The following is a 23,077-nucleotide window of genomic DNA, read 5'->3' on the forward strand; positions in this document are numbered from 1 at the left end:
GTCTGTATATCTTGCTGGGGCTGCCATGACTGCCTCAAAATCAGTGATTGGGTCTTGCAACCAATCAACTCCTGGCAAAAGATGCCTTACTGCCTCAAATTCTTGGACTTGCAGACAATTCCCTGAATCTGTGAGTTGATCTGGGACTGGACGATATTCATAGAGTCGCATCTGCTGCACACTCAGCCTTGAATATTCATGCCTTTGGACCTCATAGTCATCGGAGCAGTTTTTCCAATAATCTTCAACTGATTCCTTTGCTCTATACCGCTTGCCATAGGCTCTCTTTGCCAGATTGTCGTGATCGAAGCATTTCCTTGGAAAATGCTCCTGTAGGCCATAGGAGGCCAGCTTTGTGAAGGATTCCTCTGCTTGGGTGGGGGTCTTTAGATGGACATCCTGGTTGCCTATAATCATGGGGAATGCGAATCCAGCCTGCTTGCTGTCTCTGAGTAAGATGCCGGCCGGACGTGATTGCCTTGCGACCTCCATAAGAACTATCTTGTCGGTTGGGTACCGTGGAAGCCGGAGAGGGGTACCATCAAAGCTAGCTATCCGGATATAGGAGAACCTCGGGAACTGGATGAACCAGGGTCTGTATCTCTGTACTAGAATAGTAGCTTTCTCCGAGAGCCTTATGTGTAATCCTCCCTGCATTAGCCTGACTAGGTGCATTGTGAAGGCGTCATTGACGTGCTCATACTGGCCAACTGCATAAGCCGGGCTGTTCTTTTCCCTCTGAGCTATATCCTGATAGTGAAGCTGTGGGTAACAATCATATACTTTTATTTGATCAGGTCCATTCCCAATTTCACCTTTCATTATTAAACCTGGCAGTGGCTGGTTCCTGGCGAACATATAGACCAAATAAGAGGTCATAGTGAAGTACTTCTTTGTCTCAAGTTCGATTAGCTAAGTGTGGATGTTGTCGCTTATAATTTGGGCCCAGTCAAACTTGGACTTCCTAGCGAAGACTTGCTCTGTGAAATAAAACATCCACTCTTCAAAGTAGTTGGATTTGGGGAGTCCCATAACCCTGTTGAGCAATGTGACCATGTCCCCATGCTCATTGTGAAAGTCACTTCTTGGGGTCTTTTTCCCAATTCTGACGCTTGGAGGTCTTCTTTCTTTGTACCACTCTTCATTGATCAGTGTTCTGCATCTGGCAAGATTCATATCATACGCCCCTTACGCTTCATCTATAGTCGTGGCTGTGGGATTATTTGGGAAGGGAATGTCAAATGCGTCGCAAATGGCTTCAGGAGTGAAGTTAGCGAGGACCATGTCCTCGAGGAGCACTAATCTAGAACCTAGTTGGTAATGCCGGGCAGCCTCTACTACTAACTCATAGTTTTGCACTGCTGGGGGAAACCCTGCTGCTTGGGCGATGCCACTTTCCATCATCTGTCTAGGCCTGCCGTAGGCATTAGGGGAGAAGACTCGGCCTTTGAAATCTTGGATATCGATATGGCCTAGGTCAGTATCACCAACATTATCCTAGACGCTCTGAACTTTTGACTCTCTCAATCCCCCTCTTTGATACTGGTACTTCATCCTTTCGACTCGACGAGGGATATCTGATTTGGATACTCGCAATGTCTCAGCTGTAGCAGGCGTCTTTGATGATTCTACCGCTGATTTAGGCATTTATCCTGCACAGCCGAATGCGGATTACGAGGTGATAAAAGGGAAGTAAAGCGGGTTAGATAAAGAATATGCCAGCATTCAAGGTTTAATTCAAAAATTGAATCGGAAACAACATGATATTGTTAGCTAAAAAAGCTTGATTGATTTAAACATAAATAGTTATGAAGCTTTCAACTGTAGGTTTATACTTAGGCATTTTCAGGATCAATTTTAAAAAATGGACAAAGCTTGAGAAATTTTCCTGAAAATGCAATTTCTGGTTAAACCTTAGGAGTAAATTTTGATTTCGATCGCTTTGCATGACGCCTTACAAACGGAAAAAGATGCGACTTGAAGACTTAAGCATTTTAATCAGATTTTTCGCACACACATCTATTCAATTTGCAAATACTTCAAACGATTGAAAGAGGTAAAGCGCACTTACCTGGCGAAAATGAATGGCGAGAAATTTGCATGATTGGCCCTGCAAGAATAAATTCCAAATTTTGAATGGGAAGGTCTGCAATTTTGAATTTCAACGGTTAACTTTTAATTCAAATTCTTGCGCCCATGGTTTGAAAGGTAAATGCAGATTTAAACATTTAGTCATAGCGATTTTTACCTTGGGCGATTTGCAATCTTAACCTGGGTAACTTAGTTGAAATGTGATTTTGAAAGGGGACTGTGGATGGCAAACTTCGATGAATCAGAGAGTTTTGAAGACCATTTAAAACTTTAAACCTTCTTTCGTATTTACCTCAAATCACGATTTTCGGCGGTATGAGAGTTTGGAATGATTGCAATGTATAGTGAATCGCGATTTTCGAGCTACACGAACCTCGGCATTTTGCATGCTATTGCAAGCATTTTAAAAAATCGCGGCACTTATGCCCCTTTTCGGCGATTTCTGGAGAATGGGGGGGGTTTCATGCAGAGCTTAAAATCATGATTTTGCCTTATCGCATGATTTCGGGGTTTTCAATTACCTTTCGAACTTTATTTGCTTTACTTCCCTTCCACAATGCGGTTTTCGGAGGTTTTGAAACTTCGGCATTTTGGACCAATTTGCCAATCTTAAGCTTTGAAAAAGGATTGGAGAGGTTTTGAAAACCTATAAACTTTTCGCACCTTTTGGTTTATCGCCTAAGTTCGGCGTTTTCAGTGGTTTTGCAAACTTTTAAACTTCCTAACTTTTAACTCTCCCGCAACATTCTCCTCTTTCGCGATATTCTCCTTTTTCGCGATTTTCGGCACTCACGAGGCTTTTGCAAACTTCGGACTTTTTGACCATTTTGTCAATTTTGGCCCTTTTGGCCATTTTTCAAACTTTTCGCTTTTTGACATTTTGGCCTTAAGGTCCGAATTTCGGCCCTTTTGGCCCTTTTTCAAACTTTTCACTTAAAGGGTCCGAAATTCGGGCCTTTTGGCCTTTTCGCCAATTTTTTCACTTTTCTAATATTTCGGACCTTTTGTGAGTTTTGCCAATTTTCTTTTTGTTTTGCATTTCGGCCTAAAGGTCCGAATTTCAGCCCTTTTGGCCTTTTTGACATTTCGCCTGTAAGTCCGAAATTCGCCCCTTTTGGGCATTTTGGCAACTTTTAATTTTTCTCTCATTTCGGCCTTAAGGTCTGAATTTCGGCCCTTTTGGCCATTTTGACAAGATTTGTAACCTTTTTGACATTTTGGCCTTAAGGTCCGAAATTCGCCCCTTTTGGGCATTTTGGCAACTTTAATTTTTCTCTCATTTCGGCCCTTTTGGCCATTTTGACAAGATTTTTAACCTTTTCGACATTTTGGCCTTAAGGTCTGAATTTCGCCCCTTTTGGCCATTTTGTCAAGTTTGGCATTTTGAAAAAATCTCGCCCTTCCTTTACCTTTCAGCTGGCGAAAATCACCATTCATTCAAATCTCGTGAATTTGTAAAAACCAACATCATGCAATCTCTCTCATCGTTCTTATGTGAAAACTGGTGACTTTGGGTCCTCATGCGACTTTCAGACGTGTTGTTCTTTACTTGGCGGACTTCGCCAGTCTCCATCATCCTACTCCTATTTGAGGTGTTTTTTACAAGCTTAAACAATCTCTTGGAATTCGTGCCCGAGGGCTCGATTGACCACATGGATCATCGGCTCCTCCGCACAACATTATCATCTCATAGACTGATCGCGGGCTCGCTCGAAAGGATGTGAGAGGCTCTGCGCGGAACTCAACAGGGCGAAGATGGAAAGGCCCAAAAAGGAAGGGGGACTCTGTCGGCGACAGGGAGCATGTGCAACGCACAACACACTGCTATTATAATTAATCCTATATATACATATAACATAGTAAATATTAGTCACAGTACTTATTAATCGAACAAGGGTTATAACAAGGAAGGAATATGAAGGCAAGGATACGGTCAGAGAAAAGGGTGCTGCTAATAGAATATAATAACTATTAACACTATTAATGAAATACAACGTGTTAACTCAGTCACATATTAACATAGCAATATTGATAATGTAATATAACATAATGACAGTGTAGATTCCAGACCAAGCTTTATTTGATTCTAGGATAGAGTAATAGAGGGTCCCATTAGGGGACATTACATTGTGAAGTTTAGTAATCTTCATCAAGCATGCAGCTATGATATCAGTCTTGTTCATTCATGTGGCTCTAAGTTTAATTTGCAACATCTTCCAACTGATGTTATCACTTTGATATAGAATGACTAGAGCATCAAACGTGTTTTGTCCTGTGGTCTTCCTGATGATGTGAGGGATCAAATGATCCTTTTTAGAATCGAGGATGATTTACTTAGACTCAGCCATCTTCTTATTATTATCTTTCAACAATGTGAAATTGGTAGGCTCTGTAACTGATATTGCAACATGGTGCCACTGATCTTGCTTGTCCAACAACATCTGTAACCAACACTTCCGTGGGATGTAGTTAGAGGTACCTTCTATCTGTCTTTGTGTTTCAGACTGAAAGTAGCAATATGGCTGCACTGGAACATCCTGCTAAACAAAATAGATCAGCAACCTAACAAAAATAACTTTATCACAGCTCCCTATGCTTTTCTCAAGCACAAATCATGCGTATTTTACCCCAAAAATCTTCTGACAGCTCCATTTCACACTTAGCAGCCCTAGCATGTAATGTCCCCACTTTGAAATAGAATTTAATATAAATAATAATATTAAATTTAAAATATTAAAAATTAAATTAAAATATAAAAGAATATAATTAAATATAATTAATTAAAATTTAATTAAGTTAATGAATGGTCAAAAGACATGGAAGGAGAAGTCGCGACTCCCTCAACAATTAGATATAAAAGGGAGAAGAGAACCTCATTTGAGAGATCTGATTTAAATGATAAGTGCAGATCTGATGGTGAAAGGTTGTGTCCCTTTCAAAGGGCAGAAATAATGAAGAGTTGCACTCTTTCAAAGGGTGCTAATGGTGAAAGGGTGTATCTCTTGCCAAAGGGCATACATGATCAAGAGGTGTGACCCCTCCCTCACATTGAGAGATATAAAGGAGAGGAATCAAAAGCATCCAGTGACATCACCATGGATCAGGTCAGATCAGAACTGTTATTAAGTTACAGGCAGTAACATCCTTGTTCTTGGGGTATGCATAGGAATGTGTTTAATATGTATGCTTAATGTACGAAGCCTGATAATGTTCTTATGCTGAATTTAATAGTAATATTAAGAACTCTTAAGGTAATAAACATTAAGAAGAATATGTATATACAATTTCATTCTTGTTACTACTGTCAGTATTTAAGAAGATGGGATTGAGTTATTTCCAAAGAGGGGCAGTCTAAATCCATTCAATAGGATTATTCCCAAGATAGGGTAAGGATCAGCGTCCCATAAACTTTGAGGGGATGGTCCCAAGTTAGGGTAAGGGCTTGGATCCATAAACTTTGAGTGATTCTATTGTATTTTGGTCTCTAAGTGCTTTGGTAACATAGACATTCTCCTCTTCCTCAAAACTGAAGTAGTAACAAAGGTTGACACTTGCATTAAGAATGATGGATGATAGAATTAATTATCTAGTATGGTAGATGAATAATTTATTTATTAATAATTGATAAATTAATTTAACTATGGAATATCACAGATTTGATTCATGTGAAGATTGATTTATCTCCTAATCAATTTAGTTAAAGTCATAAGTATATTGATATAGATTAATTATGGTTAAAACATGCCTAAATCCAGTAGGGGACATTACATAGCATCTATTCAAGGATTCCTAGAAGATTTCATTAAATTGCTTTGTGTTGTCTTCATTTTTGTAATTCGAAAATGAAGGCAACCCTTGTGAATTTTTCTTAGAAAATTCATATTGTTATTTCTTTAATTGCACGTTTTTCAAGGCCAAAATTTATCTTGATTAGTGTCTAATCAAGTGTGCAATTTCTTTTGGTTTTCCTTGTTAAGTTTTGGTTGTTTTCGCTTTTGTTTTTGCTCCTCTTAGTTCAGAACCGGGTTTCTAATGTCTCAGTACAAGTTGAGGAACTTTTTGGAGGCATTACAAGTGAATGTCTTCAAGATCCAATTAGAAAGTGAAGTCTTTTCTTTTATTATTAAAGTTTTTGCATGTGTAATCGGGGGTCTAAGGCTAGATTACACATAAAGTTCCCTTCCCTCTTTTATTTTGAAATTTTAATGCTTGTAATTGGGGTTTATAACCCGATTACAAGTGTTTTTGTTTTGCCATATTGGCATCCCTGCATGGTTCTCTCTATTGAGGCGATTTTTGTGGGAATTGTCTTAAATGCTTTCTAGTTGGATTTGGATTTCTCCTCCTTTCCCTTTCAAAAGGCTAACGTTGGAGTTTTGGGCTTTGTTCATTCATCTTTGGGGATTTCAAGTTTTGTGCAAATTTCTGGTATGTCTTTTCTTTGTTTCTGTTGGTTTTTGTATTTTCTTTCTAAGTTTTATGTGATTTAAATCCTATAAACTAAGCTTAGAGTGAAATTTTCATTGCGCTTCCCTTGTATTCCACGTCATACCCTGTGTATGCATTCATCTTTGCATGCATTGTAAGACTCATTTGAACTGTGCCAAACCTGCGTATTCTCCATTGCCTTTAACATAAGATTGAAGGCTTGCAATCGAGTCTTAGTAACCTGATTGCAAGCTCGCGTTTTGTCCCCTCCATGTATCTTCATGTTGTTCCTCCCATCTATCGCATGTGTTTTAGTTGCAAGGTTTTCGTTTGGAAGATGATAGTGCTTGTAGTCAGGCCTTAATAACCCGATTACAAGCTTATTTTCCTCTTAGAAATTTTTTCACTTGTAATCGGGTTTTCATGACCCGACTACAAGTGCTTATGGTGGCTTGGCTATTTCCCCTTTTTTGCCTTAAGATTGCTTTTGGGTTTTCGTAGCATGTTCTCGAAGTCTTTTCAATTGCAAATAGTAAACTATTGCTTGCAATCGGGGCCTAGAGACTCGATTGCAAGCTTTGCTATATTATATATTGGCATATGATTCTACTTACAATCGGGTCTTTAGGACCCGATTGCAAGTGATCTTCACATTCAAACATCATTTATCTCCAAACCTCCAAATTCCAATTTCAAAGGTAGAATGGCCAACTTTTGCAAACTTTTGCAAACTCTTTTGCAAACTTACTCCACTTCATCTGCAACTACGCTTGTCCATACTCAAAGTGCTTACAAAAAGTTACATTGCATATGTAATTGCGTCTTCAAGACCTGATTACAAGCACTCATTGTCACTCACCTCTTAAACTATACACTCACACTTGCAGTCGGGTCTTGAAGATTCGATTACAAGCGCGAGTTATGAAGTTTACTTGCATTCACCTCACTTGTAGTTGACCCTCCGAGATCCAATTTCCTTTCCTATTGCTGTCCAAGCTTATCTCCAAGGCATCTTTGTTTCAGTCCAAGTTGTTTCATGATAAAAACTTACCCAAATTTTGGTGTGGACATTGGTTTTCAAAGCTTTGGCATTTTGGAATCTCCAATAGCTGTTGAAGATGTTCTTACTCTTTTAAGTTTTCATCACAGTGTTGCAGATTCTTGTTTGATGACAAAAGAGCCTACATCCCCTTCCAACAAGAAAATGAAGTATAAGTATGATAAATACCAGAATGAGATTCCTCCCACTCAGGTGGCTTCTCTCATTGATGAGATCCAAGACTTAGAGATCAGACACGTTGACATGTCCGAGTTTTTGGAAAGAACACAAGGATCACCGACCCATGGCATGCAGTTGCTCCTAAACAGCCATATTCATTTGGTCTCTTCTTTCCCAGTGGCTGCGTCAGAACCTAAGTTTGTGCTTGCTTGTGCTTCTCATTTTGACCGGGAAACCAGATCAATCAAAGATGATGATGGGAATGCTATCATTGGGTTAGATGAAGAAACTATTGACAATATCTTTAAAGTTCCCACTGCACCTTTGTATGCGCACATCACTATGAAGAGTGCTTTGGATTATTACAACCAGAGAAGATTGGACTGCATCATACATATTAATTCTAAATGGTTAAAGGTTCCCAGGACCTGTTTGTCAAGATGGCCCAAGTTGTATCGCTGCGACTTTATTGAAGAAGTTGGTGATATGATCACTCTTCTTAGCATGATAATGGGTTTAAGACACTCTAATGTATGTGAAATTTGGATGTACAAGTACATTGTGGTCATGAGGAAAGGGCAATCTCACTTTTTCTGGGGTGAAGTCATCAGTGACAATCTATGCGAGCAGTTGGCACAAGTTTCCACAAATCCTACGCCCAAATTAGGGCTCCAAACTCCAAGATTCCAAATAATATTCCCTCCCAACTAAGGTGTACCTTTTTGAGGGTTAACATATCATTAAATGGGGCCATTTTAATATAAAGTTTATTTTAACTTTATAATTTATCCTTCTTATTTAATTAACCTTCATTATAAATTTACTTAATAAAATTTCTATTTTTAGAAAAAGTGACTTATAATGAAATATAATAAAGTTTTCACCTTATAAGATTATCAAGGCCAAACAAATGACTAAGTATAAATCCCCTTGGTTAGCCAATCATCTTCATACCTATAAATTTGCCAGCGGAGATGGCTAACAGGCAAATCCATGCTCCTGAGTGATCACTAGGAAAGTGGGGACATTACAGTTCTCCCTTCCCGGAATTGCTTGTCCTCAAGCAATCTGCACCTGCACAGTGGCAACTAATTCTTGGGTCCCATACCAATATAGGAAATGTTGCTCCACTAAACTGCTGCACTACTCTGATATAAACATTGTATACCCCAAGTGAAGCAACTCATCATGGATCCATTGAAGGAATGCACCACACCTGTGAATGCCAGGATCCCAACTCTCTATGCTGTCACATCCATCCATCATGTCAATCCTCATGAAGCTGCTGCTATGAATCAAGACATCATTTATCCAACTGAGAATTTCACTCCAAATGTAGCCTCAAGTACTACAAACAATCAATGCTGTCAGGAATTCATGAATGAGCCAATCTTCAACAAGGAAAGTGTGATGGAAACCTCTCCAAAATCTTAGATCAGCGGCTGCAACTTGCCCAATTTGTCCACAAGTTAGTATGTCTTCATCGGAGGATGCCAAATAAATATTTTGTTTAGCCATGCACCAAATGAAGTCCCTTACATGCTGATCTTCCTAGCCCACAGTCAAATCTAAGAAAACTGAGTCACCAATCAATAAGTACATCACTGCCTTATCATATGAAAGAAGTGACAATTCCATGGATGAATAGTAGATGTTTTTGTTTTGCAACATGGACAAACACTAACAAACCTTTAGTGTTTGATCCACTATTAATGCCACTCAATAACTCATCAATTTCACACCTAGCCATCCTTACTTGAATGTTCTCAATGCAAGGTTTTAAATTTGACTCATTAGATGAAAGAGAATCGCTGATCAAACTCAGAAAATTGGACTGATGCTTATACCCCTTCAATATATCTTCGCTGTGCTCTTCTTCCCTTGGAAGAAATAAAGACCTAATGGATGATTCTCTTTGTTTCCTTGTATCATCTAGCTGATTGTGATGTTCTTTGACTCTTTGGAGGTGTTGTCTTGCTTGGGCAGCTCTATGTAACCAATCTTCATTCAACTTTTGGCAATGTTTTATATCAGTTACCCCAAAGTACACAAAATTAGACTTATGATGGGTTGTATTATTCACATCATCATAACCCATGCTTGCACCATGTGTACCCTCAAATATAGAATGGAAATCATTGTTCTCTTCTTGACCAAAGGCTGCCATATCTTGAGGAAGAGAAGTTATGTCACTGATGTTACAAACTTCAGAATTAAGGTCATACCTTGGTGTCAAATCTTCAATTGTTACAAGAACCTTTTCCTTGTAAACTTAATGCCCAACCTTTATATCTTGAATTCCAATGCTAGAGATCTCTTCTTTACTGATTAACCTATGTGTCAAATCTACAGACCCATGAAAATGAGGAAAGGAACCTCTGCTGTCCAAATTCAGAACTTGGGACTTTTCTCCCTTACTATCTTCGGATTCACTACACCATTAAATTTCGATTTTCCTCATGGTCTTCCCAATTGAGAAGAGGAGATAGTGTGACAAATGAATCCAAACTTTCACTATCCAAACACCCTCATGTTCTTCATCAATTGCTGATTCAAAATCAGTCTTTGAGCAATCGAAATACTCATCAAAACTCTCTTGAATATCTTCACTACAAGGTCCATGTGATGACAAAGAACTACTTGTCACACTCAAAAAATCAGAATCGTGTTCAACAATACTCTCTCCATGGGCTGTTGTACCTTGTATATTGCTTGAAGTTACAAACTCTTCCTTCACATCTTCCTCCATGAATGAGGGTACAGCGTTGTGAGCAACCAAAGAGGCACCAATTGGATCTATGCCTTAATCGATCAAGATCTCTAGTTCACCCACCAAAATGCTCTTGCATTCCTTGCCACTCGGGTGAAGAGGAAGTGAGGTAATGCTATGCTCAAGTAATGGATCATTACAATAATTCATACCTTCATGTGGCTGATTACCAAGAAGCAATTCTTCATTTAATCCCTAGACATCTTCAACATGCTTTCCTTCAATGGTGGTTCTAGAACTTTGTTCTCCTATAGAATCCACTTGTGAGACTTCTTGCAAAGATGGGGAAGCCTCATGTGAGTCACTCCTCAATGCTATCCATTTGTCCTCATAACCCAAATTTGCCTATTTATCAAATTCTTCATATATATTTTTGCAAACCTCACTTGTAGCCATATCTTCTACTCTCCCAATGCTTTCCTTGCTATCTTCTGACTTTTCTTTCAGCTGATATGAACTTGTGGATACCAAATCATCCTCCTCACCTGGTATACCCATAAATTGTGTGAAGGAAAGGAGGTCACATATCTTCTTAGGAAGGGAGCAATACTTATGGTAGCTGCTCTTAATTGCATCATTTGTTGCCATGGAATGAGGTTTCTTAATTGTCCTTGTAGATGGAGATGAAACCTTCGAGTACCCAAATTTCCTTGAATGCGAATCATCAAAATGCTGCAATTCTCGATTGTTCTGTTGTTGTGTTTCTCTTAACTTTGCAGGGTCCTTTGTTATTTTCTCCCAACTAGGTACCTTTCCTTCACTGGTGAAGCCGGAAGGAAGGTAGGCAATAACCTTCCATTCTTAATCCTGGCCATTGATGTAATCGGCAACTGACTTCTACCCTCAGGCTAGTAGAATCAAAGCTTTGATACCACTGAAATATCCCAACTGGAGTTTTGCCTTCCTTTTGATGTTTAAATTTGAAATATATCTTTGACCAGTGAATGTGTGGTTTTGGTGAATTTTGATGTTCTTTGAGTTTTTTGAGGTTTTTCTTGTTCAATGGATGATGCAAAATGATATAGAAATGCAAAGTACAAACTATAATTGATTGAAACCAAAACTCAGAATTCTGATTTAATTTGCAACAAATAATGAATCCAAAGAATGAACAAATTTTAGCATTTAAAGACAAAATTGGCATAGCAGGTGTCCAGCGCTAGCCTAGTAGAAGTGATTTTATCGCCTAAACTGATGAATTGGCCAATACAAGTGCTTCCTATTACCACCAATGGCACCAATGAGTTTTATTTGCCTTAATAATAAATACCAAAAACAAATTTTGAATGTATGATGCAAATCCTCTGGGGTCGTGTTGGTCTTCTTGTTGAAATTGTTGATCTTCCTCTTGATTTGGATCTGGAGGATCTGGAAAAGTATTGTCTTCTCTCAACACGTCCCTTTGATTGAATATTCTATCTCTATCTACTATATCTGAATTCGGTGAAGCCTCCCGCCTTCCAAGTCCGGATCTGCGAGGAGTCCTCAATTCACAATGTCTTCGATCTCCAGGAGTAGATCTTAGAATTCTCTGAAGTCTCTCGGGTGAAAAGGAATTGATGCGATCTAGCGTGATCTATCTAGGATCAATCCGGACTTGTTGTAATCTTTGAACAAATAAATCTCTTTCAATCTGCTCCTCAATTTGTTCGTCAATTCGTTCAGCTATCTCTTCTTCTTCTTCCAAGACAAGAGAAACTCCGATGTATTGCGGTGCACTTGTTTTCACTTCCCAGGCAAAGTTGTTCAAACTGGATATAATCTTTCTTTCGTCTCCCAGGTTCGGTTGCTTGAACTCAAGTTCGTCCAATTTGAGCTCGTTTGTTCTATCGGGATCAGGTAGCACCATGGTATCTCATGCTAACTTGAAATCTTCAACAGGTTTGTAAATGTATATAGACTGTGATGACTTTCAGAACAATCAAAATTATGAGACAATGAATTTATACTGTTATTGTTTGATTTAAAGAAATATAAAACTGATTGTATGTCTTATTAGTTTGCCTCTGTAGATACGAAGACCAAGCAATTATCCCTTATACCATTCACCGCATGTATCGTGTTGTATCTTTCATTCAATAAAAGATGGAGGATATATATCATTAGTCTTCATTGGATCGTGCCTCCACAGGGGGTCACAATCCTATGTGGAACCATGTGGTTCCACATAGGGTCGTGACCTCTATGTGGAGCCACGATCCTTCGACACCGGCGGAATTCTTAACCAAACGTCACAATAGCAAAACTAGTATGTTAGTTTAATACTAACTTAAATAAATCAATTAAATCGCAAGTAAAACAAAATCGAATTTCTGGGCGCTTATAAACAGATTATGATTTTGTTTAGAGTTACGACTGAGACTAATTTTAACAAGGTTCAATTTCTTCCAGGCTGATTGATAGATTGGTTCTCACGATCAACTGCTCCAGGAACAATGATAATCGGAGGCAAGTTTCCCAACTGCTCTTCTTTGTCTATTACTTTTCTCACTTGTCTAAATTCAGCGTGACTACTTTGGTTTCTCCAAGCAAGAGTGTTGAATTGTGAAATGATATCTCTTTGTTCACCTTGGATAAGTTCTTCTTCAGGCAACACCATTCCGGGACATAATCTTCAAATGATTGCAAAGAATGTTGAGCGCGGGAGTAGGGACAAAAGTCCTGGATAACTCCTTGCGAATATAATCTGCAGTCCAACTGCTTACAGCATGATAATGCTCAGCCCTCCTTCTAGCACCAAAAGAATGTTGATGTGTTTTTTATGCACAAAACATTTCAGAATAAAGTACCAAGTGATTTACCCTCTCTTGAACAAAATCACCTCAGATGCTAAGAATGAGATCAACTAAAATGATTCCAAGGTTTCTACATGTCAGGTCTTGCCGTTGGTAAGTGCGCCTTGTGTGGTCAACTGGAATTTAAGTAAGCATAACTTCAACTATTACTCGTCCGTTGACAAGCATCAACTTGGATGGTGTCTACGTTTGATGGTGATAGTCTGAAAATCTTTAAGTATACCTTAGACGATTGCACTAAGCTTGTGTCAATACCTGATTGTGAGACCTTGCCTAGTTTGATTCCACTAAATCCATTCACCATTTCCTACATTCCTAGGATTAGAATAGACTTCCTGAACCCTATTTCTTTTTCCCCCTTTTTTAGTAAGAAGTAAATCCAGAGCCTTATTGATAAATCTTAAGTTGTCAGCACACCTATTCCGCATTATTCATGATAATCCAAACATTTGCGTAAGTCCCCAAAGTGAAACACAACAATTCACATCAACCACTGAACTTACCCACTCGTCAAGACCTGACATGTAGAAACCTTGGAATCATTTTAGTTGATCTCATTCTTAGCATTTGAGGTGATTTTGTTCAAGAGAGGGTAAATTACCTTGGTACTTTATTCTGAAATGTTTTGTGCATAAAAATCACATCAACAGGTCGCTAGGCAAGGTTCCTCAATTATGACAAATTTCCTTGATATTTTGCTGATGTAGTCCACATATGCCTTGAAACCCTCAAACAAACTTCTGATCTGCCCTTATTGAATGCTGACAATGAGTTGTCACTTATTCAACCCCTAAAACCCTCTTATTATTTTATTTAAGCTTCCCCAGGCACAAGGAGAGGTATGGCCTGCTGTAGGAGGTACGGCCTGCACAAATCACTCTTATTTTTGCTGATGAAGTTCACTAAATCGCCCAGATCTGCTGTCTATGCACTGTAATTGCTGTCTCAGTCACTAAACTTCTGATTCTGACCCTCAATGATCTGATTTGAAGTTTCTATAATGTGCTCAATTGCTGAATGGTGATTGGGTTTGCATCCAATAACCTGAAACTTGGGAGTTTTCGTTCCCAAACTGATTCCAATATGCTGCTCTGCTACTGCAGACTGCTCCAAGGAAGAAACACATAAAAATTGAATGAAAAGAATGTCCAAATGATTGCCGTACATGATGTTTTATGACTCCACAAATCCTACGCCCAAATTGGGGCTCCAAACTCCAAGATTCCAAATAATATTCCCTCCCAACTTAGGTGTACCTTTTTGAGTGTTAACATATCATTAAATGGGGCCATTTTAATAGAAAGTTTATTTTAACTTTATAATTATCCTTCTTATTTAATTAACCTTCATTATAAAGTCACTTTTTTAAATATTTCTATTTTTAGAAAAAATGACTTATAATGAAATATTATAAAGTTTTCACCTTATAAGCTTACCAAGGCCAAACAAATGACTAAGTATAAATCCCCTTGGTTAGCCAATCATCTCCAAACCTGTAAATTTGCCCGCGGAGATGGCTAACATGCAGATCCATGATCCTGAGTGATCACTAGGAAAGTGGGGACATTATTGAGAGGCACCCTATTGCTTTTGTGATACATGTTTCTTCTCCTTGCTCATGCCCTTAATGTGGCATATCCTTGTGGTGCTTTTGCTGCTTTTTCTTGCTAGATTTCACAAGATATCCACAATCCTTCCTCGCTTGCTTCCTCTAACAGATTTGTTGTGCCTTGAAATTAGCACATCCCTCTCTTTCTTGTACCTAATGTCTTCCACGAGTCTTTTGGCCCCCTCGCATTGCCCTAGACACTTATTGTGGATTTCTAGCCACCTTTTTTATTGCTCGCTTTACACAATAGCATCCTTCATCATGGGGTTCATGAGTCCCCATTCTCTCTATGATTTCCGCCCCACATGCCCTTCTTGGTGCTTTATTGCCATCTCCTTTGCATGCATTTTTGCTACCATCTTAGTGCGGTTCTTCCTCTTGCATGTCCACACCCTTGCTTGATGTGCTTGGGGCCAGCTTGGTGGCATTCTATGCCTCTTGGGCTCCTCTTGCAAACATTCCATGCCTAAACCCACACTATTCCCAAAATTTTGCATGCTTTCAATACAACATCATTCTTCCTCCTTTAGGGGATAAAATGTTCTCCAAGGTTTCTCCTCTTTTGGGCTTCTCACCTTTTGCTTCATCCTCATCCTCTATGACGATCTCTTATTCATCTAAGGATTGCGCACAATCCTTTTGTGCATTTTCGTGTCTCCAAGCCTCTAGCCTTTGCAACCACCTCGACTAATCCTTTGGATGCATTGTCGCATCATATAATTCAAAGACTATTTGGTCCTGTTTCTATACTTGATCCTTCCCTTTACATTGTCTCCATTTTGGGAGTTCCTTCTGGTGGTTGTGCCATCACATAGCCATCATTTTGTGAATTCTACTTGCCTAGGGTCTTCGAGTCGTCTTTGTGTGAACTTGTGCTCTAGCCCTAACACAGATTCCACGAACTTCTGTCAATGGTGTTGGTGTCTCTATGTAGACCTTGTCTATGTGGGGCTCCTCTACTTTCTCCTTTTTCATTGATCTCAATTGTAGCATGTCCAACTTTCCCAACATCTCCACAACTTTGGCCAATAATTGTGACTCTTGGTCACTCTCCTTCGCCATGGTTTTTTGTTGAGCCATCTTCTTCTTGCGTTGTTTACTCCTTTTAATGATGGAGAACAAGCTATTCCTTGCATACCTTCTACCCAACGTGTCCCTTGTTGGAAGATATGACTTTGGCTATCTTCTTGCAACGTGTTTTCTTTTACAACACTTTTTTGTCTTGATTTGCTTTCACGAATGTCCTCTATGCTTCTTTTGCTATCACTCTATGCCTTCCACCCAACAAGCTCTAGTGTTGGAAGATTTCTATTGCATTGCCTTTTACACACATTCACACTTTGTGGAGATAGAAATGATGTTTCCCAACTTTCTCTGTTGCAAGGCTTCACCTACAACAAACCCTCCTTAGAGCCTCATAGAAAATACCCTTCTTGCAAGCTAGGTACCTTGCTTTGATACCAATTTGATGTAGTCACCAAGCTTGGTACTCCCAACTAAGGCAAACTTGTAGTGTAGTGAAACAACCCATAGACACACACACAATGGATGATGAAGGTGAACTCATAAACATGAGAAAAAGGTTATCTCATTAACACAAAGGCAAGGTTACAAATTTACCTCTTCAACTCTTACACACATAGTCCACTCTGTAGAGTCAGAATTCTCTCTCTTGCTATTCGCCTACTCTCACCACCCTAGGATGAATCGACTTACTGAATAATATTGGAGTCAACTAACTCCAAAACAATTAAGCTTAGTTGTACATATATTTGCTCAAGGATTCAAATTTGCTTCTTTCTGCCCTTTTGTTGCCCAAATTTCACTTTCTGCCTAATTTCAAATTCACCTACTCTATGACCTACATTAACTTTCACATGGCTTCATATCCACTTTTGACACCTTCTTGAGCTGCCACATGGATGGTATTTCAAAATTCTTCCCTTGTGTGTGAGCACTCTCTTCATTACCAATTATAGCTGGCTGATTGAATTTAGCATCATGCATTTCATTATTGCTTTGCATTGCCGTAGTCTTTGGCCTTTGTCAATTTGCACCCTTTGTTCATGTGTGTCCTTCTTGCCTCTTCATGCCTGATGCGTATCTTCCAATCTTGTGTTCAACATACAATCTCCATTCTTTGTGCAAAGACCACTTTGTGTGTCAACTTCAACTTCTGTGCCAAGGCTTGCTTTTAGAATCCCGTGTACTTTATCAATAGACATAACTGTGCACATTCTCTTAGGGCCAATTCTTGGAAATGTCTAAAAATAGTGAGGGATTGCGGATTGATTGAGGAAGCTCTTGCATTATAAAATCTCATTAGAGTTGATCCCCTTAATCTAGAGTAACCCTTAGCCACCATCCTTGCCTTGTATTTCTTGATCATACCATTGGAACTGAATTTCTTCTTGAAAATCCATTGCACCCAACATGTGTCTTACCCTTAGACAACTGAACCAAGTCCCATGCTTTGTTCTTTTCCAGCTGCCATCTCCTCATTCATGATTTTCTTCTATGACTTCTTATCTTTTAACTCATTGCATCCTTCACAGCTCTTAGTTGATCATTGCTCGTAAATCAAGCAAATATGCAAATAAAATTAGGTGGGCAATACCTTTTTAGTATTCTACCTTTGCAGAGTGGATCATCTAACAGGTGGAGTGTGAAGCTCTTTTGCTGAACTCTCATCTGAATTACATCCACTTACAGGTGCCTCCTGAACCTTTGGTGAAATATTCTTCATCTTTGGCTAAGTTGCCGGTCCCAACTTGGGCTCAGGTTCAAGGTTTGGGTTTGTAGGTTTGGCCAATTATTTTTTTTGCGGTTTTGGGTTTGTTAGTACAAACACATAAAAATAAAAAGTATAGACATATATGCAGCAGTAGTTAAGTTCAAGATACGCCACTATGCTAATGGTGGTGTAACATAGTAAAATACACCACCATATTAATAGTGAAAACTCGACTGTTATGATGTATATTAAAGTTTTAGTTCAAATAGTCAAAACATACCCAACTCCCAATTGTTTTTTGGTATATTGGCATACCCCTTTGAAACCCCATACGCCAACTTGAATTGTTAACTTAGAATTAAATGGCTATAATATAAACCAAAGGATCAATATTAAATAATTAAAAATAATCACATACATTGTGAATGGGACAACTATGTTTCAGCACTGATGGACAGTAATAATTCATCCAAATGAAAGACTTCTTTACGCTCACCATTGCAATTTAATATTTAAATCCACAAAGACTTGAAAAAATGTCTGCTACATGCCAGTTATTTCAGAACTACCAATCCAAATCAACAGAGAGGAAAGGTTGAAAACACATCAAATCAATTCAGATGGAATTCACAACATGGTATAATTCCTTTGTCAAAATTTCTCTGCACTTCCCTATCTTTTCAATTTATGGCAAGCAAAAAACTAAGTTCAGCAATGGAGCAAAGAAGTTTTGTTTTTCATTCTATCGTGCAGAAATGAAATAGGTTTTACTTTTTTTGTGTTTTAAGAGGTCAAATTAGGGTTGGGGGGGTCGGATTTGCCTTTTTGGCAAAAACAAAATAACACTTTTAAAAAGTAAAAAAAATTAACATTTCAGTCAAATTCTTCATGGGTCCCTACAAAATTGTCAAAATTCTTCTTGGGTTCTTCCTGGCTTGCAGGGCTGAACCCACAGGCTTTGGGCCGGACCCTGCCTGAACCCATAGGGCATCAGACCCGGACCCAGGGGGAATCAGACTGGAACCTGCGGCGTCCCTCTGCAGAATCTGGTAACATAGGTCTTTGGTAATGACTAACCCCTTCCCTTTTCACCTGATTTTTGGATTGTTCAAGAGAAGAAGATTTGTTCTCTTTGAATATCACATTTTGATTGTACACTATCTTCTTTGTAATTGGATTCCAAAGTTTATTACCCTTCACCCCTTGACTAACTGATGAAGATATATTTCTCGCATTAAAGCTCAACTTACAACTCTTCTCCTTTGGCACTTGCACATATGCATCACAACCCAACATTCAAAGATATTGAAGCGAGGGCTTCTTGCTTGTCCAAAGTTCAAACCTCCTTAGGGACTTTGTCAACAAGTGCTGATGTGGTAAATCTATTAATCAAAAAGCAAGCTGTGCTCATAGCTTCTGTACAAAATTTCTAATTTAGCCTTGCACTGCTGACTATACACTTTTTTCCATCAATATTTTGCTCTTCCTTTTTACAAATATATTATGTTGAGGGGTGTATGGAGTTGTGTTCTGTCTAGAAATGCCATTGTCCTTATAAAATTGCTCAAACTTTGTGGAACAAAACTCTTCTCCGGTAATCATTATTAGGACCTTGATCTTCTTCTCAGTTTGATTTGTAAATTGGTTGAAGACAGTTGATTTTTGTCTTAGAAAACTGCCCAAGAAAACTGAAGTTTTCTTGGAGAAGTAACTAATCAATGATGCATAAGAAGTTTGAGGAATTAAGGCACATTTATAGGACCAAATACATCACAATGAATTAAACGAAAAATCTTATCAGATCTAGCAGAGCTTGAGTAGAACCTATCATGATTTTGTTTTCCATAGATACAGTGTTCACAAAAGTCAAAACAAAGACTAAGCCATATCCTTATATGTTAAGATCCTAAGACCTTTCTCCCTGAGTTTGGGGAGGATAGCTACACTGATTTTGCAACATTATGTGATCTATTGAGATAAGTACGGAATAATTCAAATATCAACTTCATTGATTGTATGCAGGACACTCTTTTATCCATAATTAGTTAAATAGATTGCTTGGAAACTGAATTAGAGGATGGTAAGTATGACGAAAATTGTCTCATGTTATAGCTTATGGTAGTATAAATCAAAGAAGCAAACATCTGGAAAAAATCGCGATTATACCCGATTAATTGGGAGACGGGGGTTTTGCCGATTTTTTCCCCCAAAAATCGGAATTAATCGGTCAACCTTGGTCAACGATTTTTATGAAAAAATCATCAAAAAAGTGAAAAAAATGCATAAAAAATCGTGGAAACAAACAAATAACCTAAATGGCGCGAAAACCCTATACGACGCTTGTTTTTCATTTAACAAAGTCAAGGGCAGATGGAAATTTCTTTGTGCAAGTCGAGGGCAGGTGCAGGGATCCATGAATTTACCAGAGCTGACTGCAAGCTGCGATTTATTTGCCGGGTTACCCTATATTACAGACTAAATTCATTTTTTGTAATATAGTCTATCACATTTTTGTAACATTACAGAAAATGAGTTTAGTCTATCACAAATTAGATATATTTATTACAAATTAATATATTTTATTTGTGATAGACTTAATTAATTTTCTGCAATATATGTATTATCTATTACAATATCATTATCAATATAATAGATAATACATATATTACAGAAAATTAATTTAGATAGTCTATCACAAATATAGACTGTATTATCTTACTGTCATATAGATAGACTAAATTATCTATTACAGTAATATAGAATCTAGATAGACTAAATTATGACAGTATTGTCTATCTAAATGATTGTAATATAAATAGACAATTCACAATACAGTCATATATTACTATATTTTATTTAGATAGTCATCTATTACAGTAATACAGTAATATATGACTGTAATAGATAGATTTTTTATTTTATTTAGATAGTCATTTGTTAATCTATTAATAGATTTCTGTAAATAAAATACAGTAATATAGATAGAGAATATAGTCATATGATATATTACAGTATCTAAAATAATACCGTATTATTTAAAAAATGCATAGAGTCATATGATATATTACAGTCATATGTCCACAACTTGGAATAAAATCCCTTGTTTGGACCAGTATCAAACGCATGGTAAAAGAAGTAGACTAGATAGGAAAATTAAGCTTAAAAAAGTCAAGTGGAAGACTAAAATTAAACTTCAGTGTGTGGTTGAAGGGAACCATACCCTAAATACAAGCAGGGGCATATTCCAAGGTGACAGAAGACGGTGACTTCTAGCTTATGCAATTCATTTTAGGCTGTCGCCAAACTACCTAGTGATAAACTTGACTAAAGCTCTCTGTAGTCAACAAAGTAGGCTAGAATAAGTTATGAATATAAAGATATTCATCAATATGAATATAAAGTTAAACAACGAAAATCTATTTTCTACAATTCATGTGTTAAAGTGTCTATTTTATTTGCCTACAATATCTCTATGCTATGGAAATGCCTTTAAATATTAAAAAAATATTGTTTTTGATTGTTTTTCTGCAATTTTTAACCTTTTTTTGTAAATCCGATTTTTTCACGATTTTTTCCCGATTTTTTCAAAAAATCTTATACTTTTGTTTTGCCGATTAATTCCCCAAACGATTAATGCTTCACTATAAATGACACTGCCTGATGAATAGCTCTATTTTTAATTTCCTGGACATGATAGTTTGGTCATGTTCATTTACATTGCAGGTGATGGAGGAGAAATTCAGAATGCTCTAAGCAATTTAGTGGGTCGTCGTACTGTGCCACAAGTGTTCATAGATGGCAAGCACATTGGTGGATCAGATGGTAATTGTCTTTCCCTATTTCATGGAGTACTTTTCATTGGATGGAGGCAAGGGTTTCTGGTAAACAAAGAAATTCTTGAGTTTATTGTAAAGCCTTTTTGCTGTTGGGAAGTCCTTTTTGATTTAGTTGCTTGAACATCAAAGATGAAATAATGTCATTGCCTTTTCCATTTTGCAGATACTGTGGAGGCATATCAAAGTGGAACACTGGCTAAGCTTTTAGGCATCACAGATGAGGAGGAGCTACGTTAAGGCATGAAGTTTTTTAAATATAAGTGTAATAATCATGAATTGGTCGAACTCCTGAAAGGTTACCCGGAAGTTTGTTCAACTAAAACTTAGTTGTACCAATGCTTTTTTTCCTTTTTAAATTTACGAAAAATTAAAAAATAAGAATGCTGGTAAGTGAAAAACACAACCAATTTTTTTCCTTATAAATTGGATTATATAGTTAACTTTTCAAATGCGGTGGGATTGGCAAGCGTCATTTTCTCTATTGTGGCACTGTAGTTAAGAAAACAGGAGTGAAGGTGAACTATATGCAATAGAAGGATGATTAAGCCCCAACATTACGGTTTATTCAATTTTTATAGCAGGAATCACTCTTGTAGCCATACCACAGTGTGATTTGCATTGTGTATTGAATCTTTTCCTGTCCTGGATAAATTCAGCCACAATTAGAAATACATTTATGTAGTAGAGATATTTGTTCAGTCGTGTGGAACAAATGAAATCTATGTCAATATTGATATCATATATTCTCTGGAATGAAATGTCACAATATGGTTATATAATACAGACACCATTAGTAAAATGACATGCAGTATGATAGGATTTGGCAGAGTGAATGGATATTGCTGTTGGTGCGATATTCACTTCATATATGCATTTGTTATGAAGAATTCATTATTAAATTCATAATATTAGACTATCATTTAGGAACAAAACAATGAAAATGTAATTATGTAGTACTCTATTAGTTATGCATTTTATCAACATCGCTAAATGAATAATTGCTAGTAAGTCTTTAACAATCGACTTTATTTGGAAATCTAAAAAATCTAGCTTCTAGACATGGAACTTTGATGGCGCCTCCAAGTCAAGCTTGTTTGACCTGGAGGATGAGGTATCATCAGAGACGTAAAGAGGAAGATAAAGGCTTTTGATGACCTGACTTTATTAGAATTAACTGATGATACTGTTGAGGTTCTTGTTCTCGTAATGATCTTATAAATGTTGACATGGGTGACAACCAAGAATAATGATGGATGCTATAAGAAAATATGTTTTTAAGGGAAGGTTCGATTCAACTTTTAGGAAGTATACAATCTTGGTTTTAAAATTAAGTCCATCTCCCGTTTCATTTCCAAACGTGGAACAGGATTATTGAAATTTCTTACAACGGTAAATATCAGAAGTTGTTGGATTTCAATCCACTGATTAATCTCTTGCATACCCTTTCATTCCCGTCGCACACACTAAATGGAGAAAAAGAAAGGGTGCTGAATGAATATATGAAAAACAAATTGTAGTTGAACATTTTGGTGTGACGAAAACAGATAATGGAAAATCAAAATTCACGTTCATAATTTGAATTTTTTTTTTTGGAT

General features: G+C 37.6%; 1 protein-coding gene across 1 annotated transcript in view; it reads left to right on the plus strand.

The window, feature by feature from the left end:
- Nucleotides 1-22,267, plus strand: part of LOC131066859 (glutaredoxin-C4) — a 123,576-nt gene extending 101,309 nt beyond the window's left edge. The window contains exons 3-4 of the mRNA XM_058001731.2: nucleotides 21,370-21,468; nucleotides 21,646-22,267. Coding sequence (XP_057857714.1) covers nucleotides 21,370-21,468; nucleotides 21,646-21,719 — 173 coding nt within the window. The 3' untranslated portion in view covers nucleotides 21,720-22,267. The remainder of the gene's footprint in view (nucleotides 1-21,369; nucleotides 21,469-21,645) is intronic.
- The last annotated feature ends 810 nt before the right edge of the window (nucleotides 22,268-23,077 follow it).

This window comes from Cryptomeria japonica, chromosome 8 (assembly GCF_030272615.1).
Source record: "Cryptomeria japonica chromosome 8, Sugi_1.0, whole genome shotgun sequence".
Classification (NCBI taxonomy): Eukaryota; Viridiplantae; Streptophyta; class Pinopsida; order Cupressales; family Cupressaceae; genus Cryptomeria; species Cryptomeria japonica.